Source organism: Ischnura elegans, chromosome 9 (assembly GCF_921293095.1).
Source record: "Ischnura elegans chromosome 9, ioIscEleg1.1, whole genome shotgun sequence".
Lineage (NCBI taxonomy): Eukaryota > Metazoa > Arthropoda > Insecta > Odonata > Coenagrionidae > Ischnura > Ischnura elegans.
The window spans coordinates 70,539,323-70,557,350 of record NC_060254.1 but is presented as its reverse complement, the minus strand read 5'-3'; the positions used below and the strand labels follow the sequence as shown (position 1 = coordinate 70,557,350).

Here is an 18,028-nt window from a genome sequence, read left to right as displayed (position 1 = left end):
TAATCAAATTATTCATACAAAAAAGTAGTGTGGAACTTGGGGAAATTAGCATGAAAATTATCATGAAATTTTAGGAACAGGCAATGCCAAAGTCTTTTAGGTTTTTCATGTTGTTTTTACTTTGTTTTGCCAATCCAATCCATAAATCATGTAAGAAGACATCTTAGGATAAAAAAAATAACATGGATATAACATGGAATGGAGAATGAAACTCCGGAAAAGACAAAGCTCAATGGAAAAAGATCATAGTACACATTTCCATAGTTGAGGCTAATCATCACGAAGTCAAAGGAGATTTAATAATTAAAAAAACATTATGAATTGATAGTTACGATTGAAAATTAATTTCTTGTTCCTATAAGCAATGGTTTATTTAAAGAATCTTAAACCTAATAATTAGTGCCCAAATAATTCTTTGTAGCAAAATGAAGCTTGATTAGTAATCGATAACTGGGAAGTTTGAGAAAATTGCATTGATATAAAAATACAATCCTTCTTTTTTGATTGTTCCCAGATTGACTAGCAAAAAAAGTATTTTTGTTAGGAAAAAAATATGCAGTTGAAGGGCTAGGATATTAGGATATTTGAAGTTCTTACCGCATGAATAACTTCTCTCTTGCAGATATCCATACCAAAATCAGCCTTCGTATTCCTGAGACTACCTCCTCCAACTATTATATCTTCAACATCCAGTTCTCGAGCATTTAGCTCCATTGTTTCAGGGCTCAGTGAAAGACCCCAGTCAGCCAGTAGAGCCTTTGCTTTTGGAGTCTCTGAAAATATCAATTTTACACTGATTGATACAAGGACTGTTCAAAATCATGATTTTTGAAATAATATTTCCATACAAGGGCTGTTCGGAAGTTCACAGTTTTTTTAATAAATAAAACACACAAGTGGACTGAGGACTGTCGTGCGAATCAAGAAACGCGCAGGGCGCCGGCAGGGAGGCAGGGGCGTGCGGCGGGCACCTTTGGGGCAGCGTTTCGGCATGAAGGAACCGAGATACAACTAAACGGTTGACATTTTTGCCTCAAGATCTCTAAAATATGTTTGCTTACGAAAATGTTTTATACGGGCCAAAACTCAACATTCAAAATAGGCCCTATAGGCACCTTTACGCACCTCAGGCACAGCTATCCAACATCGCATGAACCTGAAACTTTTTAATAATTTTTTTCTCACAATTTCACACATTTTGATACCACAAACTTTTAATTCGGATCATTTTGAAAAAATAAGCGCTGGCCTAATGGTAGATTCCTAAAAGCATCCCATTTGAACTGGCCCAGAAGGTCATTGGCTTTCTGAGCAGTGTGGGGATGAGCGTTGCCATGCAGGAAAATGATCCCAGATGAAAGATGAGCACAGCACTTGTTTTGGATTGCCCGTCGTAGGTTTTACAGTGTTTCAGTTTATGAATCTACATTATTCCTCACTGTACGTTCCATGAATTCAACCATCAGCATCCCTTTTGCATCCCAAAATACAGTTGCCAGCTGAGCTTTGCACCAGAAAAATCTTGCTGGGCTTTTGTTGGTTTGTGTGAAAATGCCCTGTGACCCCACCTTTCTTTAGTCTCAGGATTCGTATACTTGTTCCAAGTTTCATCTACTGTCCCAATCAGGGGCGCAGCTAGGAATTAAGGCTGGGTGGGGTTTAGGTGCAACTATCACCGAGGTGTGTGGGGTATGGTATACCCACTAGGATAACCGGTAGGTGCGAGATTAATAAAGTGCGGAATTTTAAAGATAAATTATTCCAAATGGTGAGTTTTACGGCTTTCTGAGGGATATTTTATTCATCCTTACTCTATTCTATTAGTAAAATCAATCAAATTAAGTAAAATGGGTGAAACTTAGAAATTTCTCTGAGCTCTGGGGGGGGGGGGGGGTTTATCCCCCAAAACTCCCCCTTGCTGCACCACTGGTCCCAATTCTGTTCAGAAAGGATTCTCTTTCTAGGTCATAATGCATCAGAAAGTCCAGAGTGCAGGTCATTCATTGATTTTTGTGATCCTCTGATAGAACTTTCAAGACCCATCGAGCACAAAACTTTTAATTGGCTAACCTGTCACTCCCTTTTTTGCACAAAACAGCCCTGGAAATTTGTGGATATTCTTCTGAAAGTTCTGAGACGGTAAAATGTCGGTTGTAATAAATTTTTATTTTGATTTTCTCAACCAGTTCATCGGTAACCACAGATGGTCTGCCACTTCTTTCTTTGCCGTGGAAATTTGTTCAGCCATTTAAAATAATGCACCCATTCCCGAACAAATCCTTCACTAATTACCATAGGGCCTTACACAGCACAAAGTTCTCCAAATATAGCTGCCACCAAATATTTTTAGCTGGGAAAAATCAAATAACACTTAATTCACACTTGGCAGGAATTTTCCATTGCAGCACACAATTTGGCAAGCGACCGAAAAACAACTAGCCCTCGGACCACCTTCACTCGACCACAGCTGGACACCGACTGACCTGCCATGTGCTCTGGCACAAGAATGGTGGCACAACCCCCACCACTTCCCATGCAGTTACTTAATGAGGCTTATATGAGAGCGTTTTAACATTGGGAAGATAATCATAATCATCATGATAGGGATGCGTAAAATCAAAATTTTACTATATTGTCATTCTGTTAAGGAGAAGAGATAAATTACTTCGGTAGTCCGGCTATCTGGACCCAATGACGAGTAATGCTTTTGGCCATTGCACAGCAATGGATTTCGATTAATATATATACAAAAAGAAGATTTGAGGCAAGCAATACTATTAATATGCGTAAAATGATAGCAATTTTGTGTGTACTTCGCGGAAGTTCACGTTTTATCATGAGAGCATTGAAGTTTTTTGATTATGCTACACTGCGTTGCGATTTTTTCCCGAGGATCGAATTTGTGCCATATCGAAATTGTGTTATACGAGGTATTGGTGTACCTTGCATCATATCCATTATACCATAAATTCTTTTATCAAAGTGCACAGCGGAAAAAATCAGATGACCTCTTTGTATGAAGGGTTTAGGGATGATACTGTTAACATACAGCTAGCTGGGGCAGTTTAGTGCTGAAAACAACCACTGTCAGGATTAATAAGCTATGGTACATTTAGGGGAAGAATGGTTTAAGTAGGAGCTGATGATGTATCAAGGGAGATTTGGCCCTAGAGAGTGAACACAGAATACCCCTCTAAATTGTGAATACCGAGCCAGCTCTAAAAATCAAGAACAACTTAAAATGAGAGGCTATAATTTAAATAAGGGTAAGAATTGAAACATTGCACACCTTAAGACTTAGGTATAACAAAAACAAAAATGCTTACCATTGACACTTTTAACGAAATTCAAAAGTGATCTATGCCTTTGTTCTGGAGCTATTCTGGTGTAAACAGCAACTGACTTCATTAGCCTGAAGTCCGCCCTCTGTTCATCAGTTAATCCAGTCATAAAGGACAATTCTGGTATTAAACAGATTGCAGTCTCGACCTCCTGAAATTACGAAAATGAAAGAATTAATTTACATGGAATACAGTGATTAAAACGTAAAAGAAAGAAAGTCTTCGTAATGCATAGGAAAAAGGTTATTTGATCTAAAAATATCTATGTGCAGTAGACGCTACAACACGGCAAATAACATGTGCTCTGAATGCTGTGAGACAAGGCTCCCCGGAGCATCTCACATCCTAAAATGAGAGAGCTCCATCACAAATAATCTATTGCAAAAACTAAGACAAAAGATTTGGGTAAGAAGACTTGTAAATAGCATTGTTGCCTACCACCTATAAACCAATGAGAATTGTGAGTGAGTACGCATTGGCTAGCGGATTGGTTGTTTGTATTGGTTTTCTTGCTGACAACACAAGCCGCGAGTAGGTAGTGGACGACTGTGGCAGATTGGCCCTGTAGACAATGATCTAGGGAAAAACCTGTGGAGTATTCTTAATTATTTAATATTCTTTCATTTCTGTAGGAATAGCAAAGCGTGGTTTCACTAATAAGGGCCCACAATAGGGGACCTCTATTTAGATCTCTTCAGCTCCGATGGTGAAAGGTTTTCACACGCCTTACAAACACCTTGTTATACTAATAAGTATGAAAAATATCTTACAATTCTAAAATTTTTACAACGAGTGAATTTCACAGGAGACATTAACATGTTTATAATTACATTCATTAAAATTCTCATACAGTTATTAAAGCTGAACTCCCCAGGGATTCACCCAATTTCATTTTCTTATCTTGGCTAATAAGTCTGTAGTGCTGTCATCAGCACTAAAATCTCAGTAAACAGAAGAGTCATGGTATTCTCAATTTTTTTAATCTCACTCATTTCAAGATACCCGGGGAAAATGAAAGTCGTGCCTCAGCAATTCCAGGAGAAAATTTTCAACTTGGTTCATAATTGGTAGAGAGTAGTTAGAGGTGGTATTAGTAACTTTGTGTATTCGATCTCATTACCCTGTTGGAGTCCCATTTTTAAGGCCATGTCCGGAAATATTTGACTCGCAAAACAATGTGGTTCGTGTGGCTGTTAGCTAATAATTATTTCAATGTTTAGCATATTGTAAGCACTCACGGAGAGAAGGTCTTACTTAAATTCGTAACAATTTTAATTAATTCATAAAATTGGTGGTGAATAAAGTGTGTCCTAAACAGCTATGCCATGTTTTTGATATTCCAGGAAAAAACTGTGGCAGGGCAGGAGGCTACTGTTGGCTGCACCGCAATACAGTGGAACCTCGATCTATCTTTTTTCAGGAGGATGGGCGATAAAAAACGATGTATGCGGGAAAACGATTGATGCTGGAATGTTTGGATAGGTTGCCAATGTCCCAGGAAATGCAGGATTTTGGCGCGTAATTATGATATTCGTTAAAGGATTCAAGCAAGGTTTTAGCCAATTACAGGAATACTAGTACTTTATCAAGACACTTAGGTCATATTGTTGATTCGAATAATATCTTTCAAATATCCAAAAGGAACACGCCACCTCGCTAAAAATGTTTGCTCTCCACTCGGCATTTACCCTGCTATTATGGATTTCTCTCTGATGTAAAAATCCATGAAACGCCATTTCCAGTACATGTATTCAAGAGAGCAATGTGCATGTTATGCCTAAAACTACTGCTTTCGCCGGCATAGTGATTGGTTGTGAGATGGATCATATAGGCCAAAAATAGTTAATTATTTGTAATGTTCCTGTCTAATAAATATATTTTTTATGAAATTTTGGCAATGTGTACAGCGTGAACAATGTTGCATTAATCGTCATCGGCACGCCTGCCTGAGCCTCGACTTCATGGCTTATCTCACTTATTGTTTTCACCTGGTAGCTCGCTCTACCCCCACCCCTACAGTCATGTGCTGGCGGAGCGCCCGAGGCGTTCTCCAACATTCACGCACTTCTATCCCGGATGCTTTTCTTCATATCAATTATTTTCAGTCCATCTTTTAAAGTACTCACTTGTTTCTTTGGAAGGGCGATGGTCCGAAGACAGATAAAAATAAAACTAATAAAAATGAAACCTTACTTTATTAAACCCACACGGAGAACACTCGCTAGTTTGAAGTCAACCCACCCTGGAAATTACAGAACCACTTGTGCGAGGTAAAGTTCGGAACTGATGCTATCACGTACGTCTTACGCAGAACATACTGCAGAGGGTGAAGCATAAACATATGGCTGCGCCATGAAAATTTTTGTCCTTAAAAAATAACTTAAGACACTTTCAATGAAGCTCACATGAGATAGGAATAAGTTACATAAATTGACTGACCTGTTCTCCTTGTAGTCTTTTCACTCTTGACACCAGCAAAGGCTGTTTTTCATCTCTGATCTTTATCCCATATTGATGATTATAATAGTCTAAGAAAGACACCTGGAATAGATAAATGCATTAACAAACAATCTTATCCATTAAATAACATTGGAAACACTATTCTCTGGGATAACTACAAAGCAATTAGAACACTTGCCCACATAGTGCAGAAAATGAAGGCTTTCTTTATTGGATTCTATCATAAGGGTTCTATAAAACAGTGGTGGGAAATTAAATTTAAATTTATCAACGACTATTACTTTCAAATAAATTGGAACAGGATATTCACAAAAAAGAAAGCATTATCTAAAAAATCTATTTTTTTAAATCAGAACTAAGATTTACCATGCATCTCTGAACTTAGTCCCCCCCACTTTTGTCTACACCTCTAGGAGAAAAGTAACAATGGTTTAATATTTTAGCACATTTAGTGACCAAGGGATCATAAATGTAGATCATTCTCCATGAGCTTACTGATGGGCTCTGGCCTTAACAGTTCTGAATAATGTATTCTAATAGGACCATTTCACTACATACTTGCTTAACATGTAATGTATTGGAAGCGTTATCTTACACAAGCAATGAACTGTGAAACTGTTACCTACGTATGTATTTGTTACACAAAAAGAAGCTTTCCAACAGCAGAAAAAGTAAAAATAAAAAGTGATCCATCCGTTTCCATTTGAAAGGAGCAAACCCAGAAAATTATCAGGAGGAGAGAGGTAATTATTGAAGTCATACAATATTATCATAATACGTCAAATTTCATCAAAAACTGTATTTGCACGAATCTAAGACAAGGTTTTCTCCCTGCCATCTCCTGCAGAAAGAGGGTTTGTCTTACAATTGGATGCAAAATTCTCAACTTCAATTTGGTTGCATAATACGTTTAAAAAAATTATGGATACCAGTTTGCCACTTGATAGCTATAAAACGAAAAACCAACGTCGACCATTTAAGTCATATATGTATCCAAACTACAAGGGAGAGCCCTGAGTATAGTCATTTTCACAGCTGTAATAAAGATTACATACTACGTATATGAATCATGTATTAATTGGCCTTTTCAAATTCTCAAGCAGAAAAACCAATTATTCTACATGCTCAGCCAACAGGTTTTGATGTCTCCATGTTATAGTATTACTGCCTGCAGAAAATTGCCTTTTGCTACACACTTGTGTGACTGAGCAAGTACTTTCCTACCAAAATTGCAAGATTTCGGAACCTTTGGAATTTTTATTAAAAATTACAGTAGAACCTAGGTTATACGGCCCTCAGTTATACGATGAGCTCACAAATACGCAGATTTTTTTTGGTCCCAGCAAAGCGCCGTGAAATTCAGGCAACTTTCCAACAAGACAACTCACTGGATTTCTGGCGCTGTGCCATGAATGGTGGCCTGCAGAAATTCATCGCGTCGGTGAGCGTCCAATGCAGAGAAAAAAATTCATGATTTCCACAAAGAAGCACGTTCGAGGAAATAAGGCGACTTGTTTGTCACAAGGATGTCTAATCCGCGTTCACACGATGCCTAAAAAGTAGCCTAAGTGCCATGGGAATCTGCTGGTTGACTCACTCAAATTACTGGAAGGTTCCAACTATCCTAAAGCACACACATTCTATAGAGAGTTAACCCTTTTGCAACTAACGACGAAAATATGCGGCAGGACGTTTCTTGACCCGGGAGACAAAAGCCGCAAATTTTTGACGGAGATTTTTCTACGCAGGAGAAGGAATGCCTAAAATATACATTTCCTTACTCTCCCCCTTTTATGACAGTCGTGAGTTCGCAAAGTATTAGTTTCGGGACCTAACTAGTGGGACTTAGGCCGTACTCTCGAAATTCGGGAACAGGTACCCGGACCCCTCATCTTATATACCCCTCTTTGTGGTAAGGGACCCAGTCATACAATTGTTCATTCATTTAGTTTGCGAAATAAATACATGCTTCTTTCTATAAAATATTAACTAATAATTGAATTCTGTCTTTTGAGCAGCGTTAAAATATTTAAACAAAATTCTATCATTAATATTAACTAATATCTCGATTTCAGTATAAAAATCAACATGGAAATTGTTTATGCATGAAATCCGTTAATACTGAAAATAGACCTAAGTCCAAAATCTGAAAATTCTCAGAATAAAACGAGGAATTCAATTGGAAGTCTGCAATTTACGTGCAACCAACAATCATCCATATAGCTAATTCATATAAACAAAGCATGAGTTGACAGCAAACCAATGCCGCTAGTTGGGTTATAAACTGCGAAAGGAGGGAGACCAACTACCCTCAGGAGTCCAAGGTAATGCAAAGTACCCCCTAGGAAGGATCGAAAAAGGTTGGTGTTGAGAGTGTGTGAATATCCGCAAGACCTTTCTAAACAACATACAATGTCCAACATAAATGCTCCATACAGAGGGAACCAAAGAGTCTCATGGAGCTCAGTCCTCAAGTCATGCTAAGGAGAGAACTCCACTGTCTCGAAAGAGTTAAGGAGGTTATAAATGAGTCTCCAGAATATTTATAAGAGAACTTTTTTCGATAAAACTACTAATTACATGTGCAAAACATGACAGCCTCTAAAGCAGCTGCTGTAAAGTCAATTCCTGTGCAGATGGCTAAAAAGGCATCAACCAAACTTAGTTCTCTGATGGTAGAATACCTAAACAGGAAAACAGGTATTTGAAAAGATCTAAGTTTTTGATCCCCATGAAGTTTCGACTACAGACGTGAACCCTGACTTAAAGACAAAAAATTCATGGCCTCGAATTAAAGGAGACAGAGAAGTAGATGGTGGGGTTGGGAGAATTACAGAAAATACCACAATGCAAAATTCCCGGGGTTCAGTGGATATAATTAGAGCAAATCAGGAGCTCAAATTGTCTGAGATATCATTTGCATCTAAGTGCCTTTAAGCAATCTGGATCCCCTCTGCAAATGTGGACTCAGAAAATTGCAAATCATCTTTCATTATGGACTAAGAAAGATTTTTTTCCTGCACTGTGTTAACAGAGAAGAGAAAAAATCTAAAAGAAGACAATTTGGTCACAATAGCAATACAGTAAAACCCCTCTTTTACACTTTTGAGGGGGACAAGGAAAAAAAGTATAAATCGCAGGAAAGTGTAAAATCGAGGTTAGGCACAATTTAATGAAAAATAACCCCTTTAAATATAGTTAAATGTTCTATTTTTCATAAGAATCATGTTCTAAATTTACCTTTAATTATGATACCAAAAAATTCTTTATTAGTACTGAACTCTCAGTGAGGTAGATCATACAAAATATCAGTCTTCTGAAAGAGATCCTTTAACACAGGACGATAAATAAGTAAATACTGATAAATGAGCAAAACGGATAAACATTTTCCATTAACTCCATAAACTTAAAAAAATCTTCTAAAGTAAAAATATTTTAATCTTTGGACAAACGAAACAAAAATATTTGACTTAAAATCCATTTAACATTTAATTAAAAACAATATGTATCAACCTTAACTCTCAAAAAGTCTTCTCAAAATTTAAAGCAAATAATTATATATCACAGAATTTAAATTAAACATTCTGGGATGAATTAAGTGATGAAAAAATTACCATTACAATATGTTCTTTTAACACGTTCAACGCTGACTGACGACGATCGTCGTCCGCCGGGTGCTATCCAGTGACGCCGGACGACGATCGTCGTCCAAGTCCGCTCTCCCTTTCCAAGGCCATATACGAGAGACGCCGACCCATAGCGCTTCCGTTTCGCTTGTCAGTCGTTCAATAGCCCTCAGAGCGAGTGCATCGTCAGTAGCCGGAGCGACTCATCTCCAGGAAGGTTACTACAGCTGTTTCTTTTCGGTGGTAAGTTACACTTTTTTTTTGTTAATTATCACTCTCCTTTTGTGGTTTTAATGTGTACCGACCCCTTTTTAACGTAAAACAACTTTCGTATGTGGTAAAAATCATTAGTTGAAAGTTTTGCATTTTTTTATTTGCGATTTCCTCCCCCCCCCCCTTTCTCCTCGTACCCATATTACGATTTCATCGGTGTTTTTTTATTTTTTTATAATGTTTTTTGTAGATATATCGCTTGTGATAAAGTTTTGTAATTGCGTTTACAAAATAACTTCGTGAATGTAAAGTTGTTTTCTTTAATTGTATTTTAAAGCAGAGAAGTAAAGTCGTTCAGTAAAATTGTTACATTATGTGAAAAAAATTTCCGTTTTGGACAGATACTCATGATTCTAGTTTAGATTGAGGCTAAGCATTACAATGCATTCCGGACCGTGTAATTACATTGCTGCATTTTATTTTACCAGGAATATGCTATTAGCAAATATTTTACGTTTTTTTACTAGTTTGTCTTCAATAGGTGATAATTTGCAGTATTTTACTCTAGTCACTTGTAACTTGAATATTTCCTTTATGACATTCGATAAATATTTATCATCATTTGCGCTTGTTGTTATTGTAATTTTAATAAAAGTACTATTATTGATTTGCTTCAATTTTGTCTGCTGATATTGTTTCTTTTTCTCCTGTATATAGCAAACAAGTGGAAGCGAAAATTTACAGAAGTTTCCTGCTAACTTCCGATACAAGTGCTTTGGCAGTAAGGTACGTGATATCATAAACATTACTCAATTATTTCATTGCTATGCGATGTTTTTTCTTGTTATACATTCATATAAACACGTACTTGTAAACATTCTTGTTTTCAGAAAGGAAACGCGGGGGTAACAAGGAGAAATGGACCGCAAAGGGAAGGGACTACCGGGGAAAGGGGTCCCGAAGAAAGGGATGCGGGCGGTCAAAAGCCAGTCAAAGCCGGAGAAAACCACCCAACTCCCCTCAAAACCTCCCCTTCCAACCTCCAGCAGTAACCCCAGCCCTTCGAGTTCTGGTGAAAGCCGCCAGCCCCCTGACACCCCTTCTCGTCCCCCAAGTCCGCAGCCATCGGCCTCGCGGTCATTTCCACCCCCAAAAAGGAAGAGAACGGAGGAAGAAAGAAGATTCGGGAGGATCCTTTCCGCAGAGGAGATGGCGGAACTTCTTTCAATGGACGAGGAAAGTGAAGATTCCTCCTTCGGGGAAACGGAGTGGGGATCCTCGGAGGATGAAGAAGAAGGCAGGGTGGGTGATCCCTCAACATATGCTTCTCCTTCCCCTCCTGGCCCTCTAGGCTCTCAGTCCCCTCCCCTTACGACGAGAACTGCGACAAGGACTTACACTTGGACGGACAAAAGACCAACCCACCCACAATTCCCCTTCACTGACACCCCTGGCCTCAATACGCAAGACTCAGGAAACGATCCCCGTAAATATTTTGACCTCCTCATGACAGATGACATGGTGGACTTGATAGTGACGGAGACAAATAGACAAGCAGACGTTTTAATTTCTGCTAATGTATTTCCCAGAGCAAGAATATTGAAGTGGAAGCCGCTCACATCGGTGGAATTTTTAACGTTTTTGGGGGTTCTCTACCACATGGGCACATGCCCATTGAGTAGAATATCCGACTATTGGAGTGTAGACCCCCTTTTCAATTATCCTTGCTTTAGGAAATGCATTAGCAGGGACAGGTTCGCCGCGATCATGCAAGCTCTGCATTTTGCGAGTAATCCTGGTCGTGATGAGCCGCAACCGTCTGATCGACTCTACAAAATAAGGCCCCTTATTGACATTTTCCATAGAACAATGGACGATATTGTGACCCCGACTCAAAGACTGTGCGTAGATGAATCCATGGTTCTCTGGAGAGGTCGTCTTATCTTTCGTATGTATATGAAAGGTAAGCGACATAGGTATGGGATTAAACTTTACATGCTCACTGAACCTTCCGGATTAGTTCTAAGATTTCTCGTTTACACTGGGTCCTCCGATTCTGATGTGGGCGGGCCGGGTCATGTTGACAATGTTGTATGGAAATTGATGGAGGGGAGATTAGATTCTGGGCGATCCCTCTTCATGGATAACTATTACAACAGCGTTGACTTGACCCACCGCTTGCTAGAGCGGAGTACCTATTGTACGGGAACTCTTAGATCTAATCGGAAGGGGAATCCACCTCACGTTCTTTCTAAAAAACTAAAACGTGGTGAAGTAGTGGATGCATTCAGTTCCGAAGGTGTCTGCGTGATGAAGTGGAAGGATAAGCGGGATGTACTGATGATCAGCTCTGAATTTGGGAGTGAGCTGATCGATGTCCGTCGCCGGCGTGGAGGTGGCGTCACTTCCAAACCGGAGGCCATTGCTCGGTACAACGAGTCAATGAGTGGCATCGATCTCCATGATCAAATGATGTCATATTATCCCATTGAGCGCAAGACACTGAAGTGGTATAAAAAACTGGGCATCCACATACTTCACCTCGTTTTAGTGAATAGCTTTTTCCTGTTCCGTAAAACCCACCCTAAATTTCCTCTCCATGATTTCCGCTTATCTGTAATTAGAACACTCCTCAGTCCGTCATATTCCGAACCTATTCCTCGTTCCTCTCCCAGCCTATCCTCCAGGGTCCTTGGATTGTCTAAGCACTTTCCGGAGACACATGACATCGACCAAAAACGAAAACGTGTCCCTCAACGACGCTGCACGTTCTGTAAGTCTAGAGGGTTCAGGAAGGATACGGCATATTTTTGCCCCGCCTGTGAGGGATGCCCACCCCTGTGCTTTAAGCCATGTTTTCAAGAATTCCATAGAAATGTTCATTGTTAGTATTATGTATGTAATATGTATGTATTAAATGATTTAATGTATTAAATATCACATTTATACTTATTTTATGTAAAATTTAAGTATTAAATGATAATAATTTCAAAATATTTTTTATTTTGCCTGGTTTTCTGTCCCCCCACCATTTACCTGGTGAAAACCGTTGTTTCTTTTAGGGAGGGCAGAGGAAGAGCGAAGGATGTAAAATTCTATTGTTTCCTAACTTCGGTATTCCCTCCTGGAACGGGTAAGAAGCATTAGCGCAAGTTCCTAGAAGATAGGGATCAGCACCCGGGTCGGGTTCGGGTGAAAAGCACTTCGGAAGTTGTCGTCTAAACCCAATTTTTGTATGCACTTGGAATGTCGTCTCCTTCTCTGTATTACTCCTCCTCTGTTTGTTTCAACGCAAAAATATATTTCCCGGAAATTGCGCCGAAAAAATAAAAACGTGTCTGAAAAATTATGCTTCGAAATATTTTATACATTTTAGTTTCAATGAATGAAAAATCATTTTTTATATATAGATAAATGGTTAGAGCAGGTCCTTTTTTTCATTTAAAACAATATAATTTTGAAATTTGAGCGAATTTACTTCGAGACTCATGACAACTGAACATAATATAACTCATTATTTTCAGAAATAATAATTACGTGTTGTTTTCAACAGAAATACCATTGTTAATGCTTAGATAAGTTTTTAAAAAATGGAATGTAACAATATTACAATAACACCGTCAATGGGTAGAAAAACGGCATTGAATTCGATAAAAGGAATTTGTGATCAAATGAACACTAGCCGTCCAGGTGGGGCGAAACTCCCGTCCTCTTAGTGTTAATTTCAATATATGAAATTTACATCTTTATTTGTTTTAAATTCCCACCTCGTCTTTGATTTGAAAGATAGATTCCTCGTCGGATCCTTCAAATAGAAATTCAAAAAGTTGAAACAGAAAAGGTTATGCCACATAATTCTCTATCAACGACTAAGAAATTCGAATATTACACAGCCATCAACGTTCTTGATCTTATATATAAAAATGAATCGCAAAATGTGTTGGTAAGCGCATAACTCAACAACGCCTGGACCAATTTGGCCAATTCTTTTTTTAAAATGTTCGTTGAAGTCCAAGGATGGTTCTTACGGCGAGAAAAAATCGAATAATTGCCGGGAAAACCCTAAAAACAGCCCTTTTCTTTTTCACATACAAACGTTTTCTAACTAAAACGTAGAATCAATTTGAGCTTTATTGCTATTATATAAAGTTCATATTAAATTACAAGCACTCACTGTTATCTAAGAAATGTAGGTGTGTTCCTAACGTCAAAAAGTAAATTTGCACTTTCTTACCCCTATACAAAGTTCAAATTCAATCATATCTATCAAAACAGTGTGCGTGTGTGCGTTGGAGCACAGAATACGTCGTTGGAGGATTTAATGTCGCGTTCCGAAACTAAAAAAAAGTGATCGCGGACCCGACCAAATTGAATAGTCACAAAATATAATAATAACAACTTGGTTGGCTTCGCGATATTATTTCTTTTGTTTTACTTTTGGCAGGCGACAAAAAAAATAAAACATTGGTATGGCTTTAAAGGATTTGACTTCAAGTCATATCAGATTTAAAAAAAAACAAATTAAAAAAACAACTGTCAATGTCGATTTGCCGCCTTTGCCGGTGTTGTTTTTCTTGGATTTTCTGTTATACTCTACTGAGTGTGCTTTTGTTTTGTTTGCAGTGTTTTGTTATCTACCTATGAAAAAAAAGTTATTGCATGTGACACAATATTTTAATAATGCCTCCTATAAGACGAGGTGCAGCAATGTCAATTGATCATTTGGGATGGATGCACGATGGCACATAAAAAATTTTTGGAGGCTTTAGACAGAACCTTAAAAGATCTACGGAGCAATCAGAACCGATTTGGTGGTGCAATGATTTTATTAGCAGGAGATTTTCGTCAAACATTGCCAGTGATTCCACGATCAACGCCAGCTGATGAACTCAACGCATGTCTAAAGTCATCCAATTTGTGGAAATATGTCAAAGTACTTCATTTAAGCAAGAATATGCGTGTTGAGTTGCAAAATGACCAATCTGGAAGCATATTCTCTCAACAACTCATTGACAATGGTAATGGCAATTTTCTATTGACATGTTGACTGGATGCATTAACTTTCCTCAAAGTTTTTGTCATTTAACTCAATCAAAAGAAGAACTCATTCAGAAGGTATTTCCAGATGTTGCTCAAAATTACAGAAACCATTATTGGTTAAGCGAACGAGCTATATTGGCAGCCAAAAACATTGATGTAAATGAATTAAATTTCAAAATTCAAGAACAAATTACAGGCGAATCGAGGATATATAAATCAGTTGATTCGGCAACTAACCAAGACGATGTAGTTAACTATCCACCGGAATTTTTAAACTCGCTGGATTTGCCAGGATTGCCACCTCACAATCTTCAATTAAAGGTTGGATCGGTAATTATAATGTTGCGAAATATCAACCAACTGCGCCTTTGCAACGGCACACGATTAGCGATAAAAAAACTACTAAACAACGTGATAGAAGCAACTATATTGAAAGGAAAGTATAAAGGAGAAGATGTTCTCATACCGCGCATCCCAATGATTCCGACTGATGTGCCATTTGAGTTTAAACGACTACGGTTTCCTGTGCGGCTTGCTTTTGCTATGACCATAAACAAGTCCCAGGGGCAATCATTAAGTGTTTGTGGTATTAATTTGGAAAACCCATGTTTCTCACATGGTCAATTGTATGTTGCCTGTTCCCGTATTGGAAAACCATCAGATTTGTTTGTCTATGCGCCAGGTAATCAAACAAAAAACATCCTTTATCACAAAGCACTACAATGAAAATAGAACTGATTTTTTTTGTTAATAATTATGATTTACATGATTAAAATTACTTACTTTTAAATGCTTATAGTGTTTTATTTAATTATTTTTAATTCACTCCGAATTATTACCAGGGTGACGGTTCTGTTCAGGATAATTTTTTGCAAAGAATATAAAAAAGGTAGGAACAAAACACTGCCACATTACAAATTTTTTTGACAGGACGAAGTCTGTCGGGTCAGCTAGTAATTAATATTTATGGCACGGATCAATTTATATTCAATTGACATGTCAGATTAGAGACAGAACATGGCATACGGTAAAAAGAAAAAGTCGTCGGAAAAATGGGCTCGATTATGCAACCACGCATTACACTACTGCAATGCTATCCGGTGACGTCGGACGACGATCGTCGTCAAATTTGAAATTGCGATTTTTCATAAAAAAAAAATTTTTTCATAACTTCCAAGGAACAATCTATTCAAAATGTGACCAAAACCATCTAAAACCAAAGAATTAAAATTCAGTCACCGGCAAAACTTTAAAAAATTGCCGCCGCGTTGAAAGTGTTAACTAGCCTTCTTCTGGAAATATTCCATTATCTTTGTTTGCTTAGTCATTTTATTTGTGCAAATTATTTCTACTCTTTTTTCTATTATGTCCAACCGCTCTAATTCTTTCTCATTTCTTGCAACAGTTGATAAATGTTGCCTCAGTGCACTGACAGCAGACATAGCATTGATTGTGCTTTCTTTTGGCATTTCTGTATCATCATCATCATCCTCCTCACTTGCTGTCTCATCACTGTCATGCAGGTCAATAGCTTCATCAATAGTAAGTGACTTACATGTTGATAATAGCTCATCCACTCCCACAAAATCTGAAAAACTTATTTCATCTCCAAATAATGGCAACTGATCATTGGCTCCCAAAGCTATATTACCACCTATCCCTTCTTACAGTGATTCTTCACCATCCTGTTCCAAGTTGTAGTCTTAAGAAAAACTAAATCCTGCTTTTTTAAAACAATTTTCGATTTTACCCTCATCAACTTCTTTCCATGATCGCGCTACGCAGTGTAGTGCATCTAAAACTGATACTTTGAAGCTCTTAGGGTCCCTCCCACTGACTATAAGATTAATTGCTTTTCTCACTAGAATCCTGCGGTAGTTGGATTTGAATACATGGATTATCCCTAAATCTAATGGCTGTAATTGGCTGGCACAATTTGGTGGGAAGAACACCAGTTTTATATTCCTCAAATTCATATTTTTTGGGTGGGCTGGGCATTGGTCTAAAAATACTACAATTTTTCGATTTTGTCCACCCATCTTGGCATCTAGAGCCAAGCTGCATTTGTTCCTGAAATAAATGTGACGTCATCCAAGCTTTGGTATTAGCGGCATAGGTTGTGGGATATGTCTTGATATTTTTAATACATCTGGGATATTTGGATTTTCCAATGACAAATGGCCTCAACTTTTCACTACCATTAGCATTAGCACCTAACAATACTGTTAAACAAGCTTTGCTAAGCTTTCCACCATGGCAAGATTCACCTCTCAACTCTAAAGTCTTATGGGGAAGTGTATTGAAAAAAAAAGGCCCGTCTCATCTAAATTGAAAATGTCTTTTGGTTCCTTCTATATGCTCACTTAAACAATGTTCCTTCCACTGTGCCACTGTTTGGGGATAAACACTATTGGACTCACCACAAATTGTTTTGTATACAACATTATGCCTAGTCTTAAACATGCTTAACTATCCATTTGAAGCCTTGAAGTGTTCAATTCCCAGCCTCATTGCCACATGTTGTGCTTTTTCCTTCAGAATAACTCCGCTGATGGGTATGTTAGAGGACCTGGTGCACTGAAACCATTCCTTTAAAATTTCTTCTAGTCTATCATATTTCGAGTACTTAACATATTTTCGCCTCTTTGCACTGGGTCCACATTCCACTGCACTGGTTTCTATGTTTTTGCCAGTTTTAACAACAGTGTTTAATGTGGACACTGGAATCCCAAGTTCTTTGGCAAGGGAAACGCGTGAACCTACATGCGAGTCAACTCTCCCCAAAATTTTTATTTTATCTTCTATTGAAAAAGTTTTCCTCTCTCGTTTCTGGGCCATTCTGTATTTGATTCGCGTTTATAGACGGTGTCACGAAAAAAAGCAGGGAAAATGAGATTACCATTAAAACAACTTTAAAATTAATCGAAGAACTTGGTAATAGTGTATGCGAAGGAGAACACCCAGTGCGTGGATCATCACGAGAACGACCACGAATATAAACATAGCGTCTATATTCGTAAATATGATGCTTACAAGTGAAGTGGCAAACCTACAATACTCACTACCAACAAATGGAATGAAATTTAAACTTCGCAAACAACCTGTCTCAGGAAAACCCGCGAGTGGTCAGAAACAAACGAAGAAGGAATTATTCTAGTAGTTCAAAGAGGCCGTATTAATGATAGTGGCGCTGGTGACAGGTATGCCAAAAAGGCAAGGAGGTTGTAAATACATCTTCCTTTCCTATACTTACAACCTTCTTGCAAAAAGGTTACCCCTACCTCCGATATCTAAAACTCTTTCCTCTTGATTACAGTGCGCTATCCGCCATGTTCCCTTCGGAGGCCT

General features: G+C 38.1%; 1 protein-coding gene across 2 annotated transcripts in view; it reads right to left on the bottom strand.

Annotated features, from left to right (window-relative positions):
- LOC124165233 (piwi-like protein Ago3) overlaps positions 1-18,028 on the bottom strand; it is a 48,562-nt gene that overhangs the window by 13,812 nt on the left and 16,722 nt on the right. For both annotated transcript variants that reach the window (XM_046542540.1, XM_046542539.1), the window contains exons 10-12: positions 5,781-5,882; positions 3,327-3,492; positions 598-773 (exon numbers count right to left, since the gene is read on the bottom strand). In XM_046542540.1, coding sequence (XP_046398496.1) covers positions 598-773; positions 3,327-3,492; positions 5,781-5,882 — 444 coding nt within the window. The remainder of the gene's footprint in view (positions 1-597; positions 774-3,326; positions 3,493-5,780; positions 5,883-18,028) is intronic.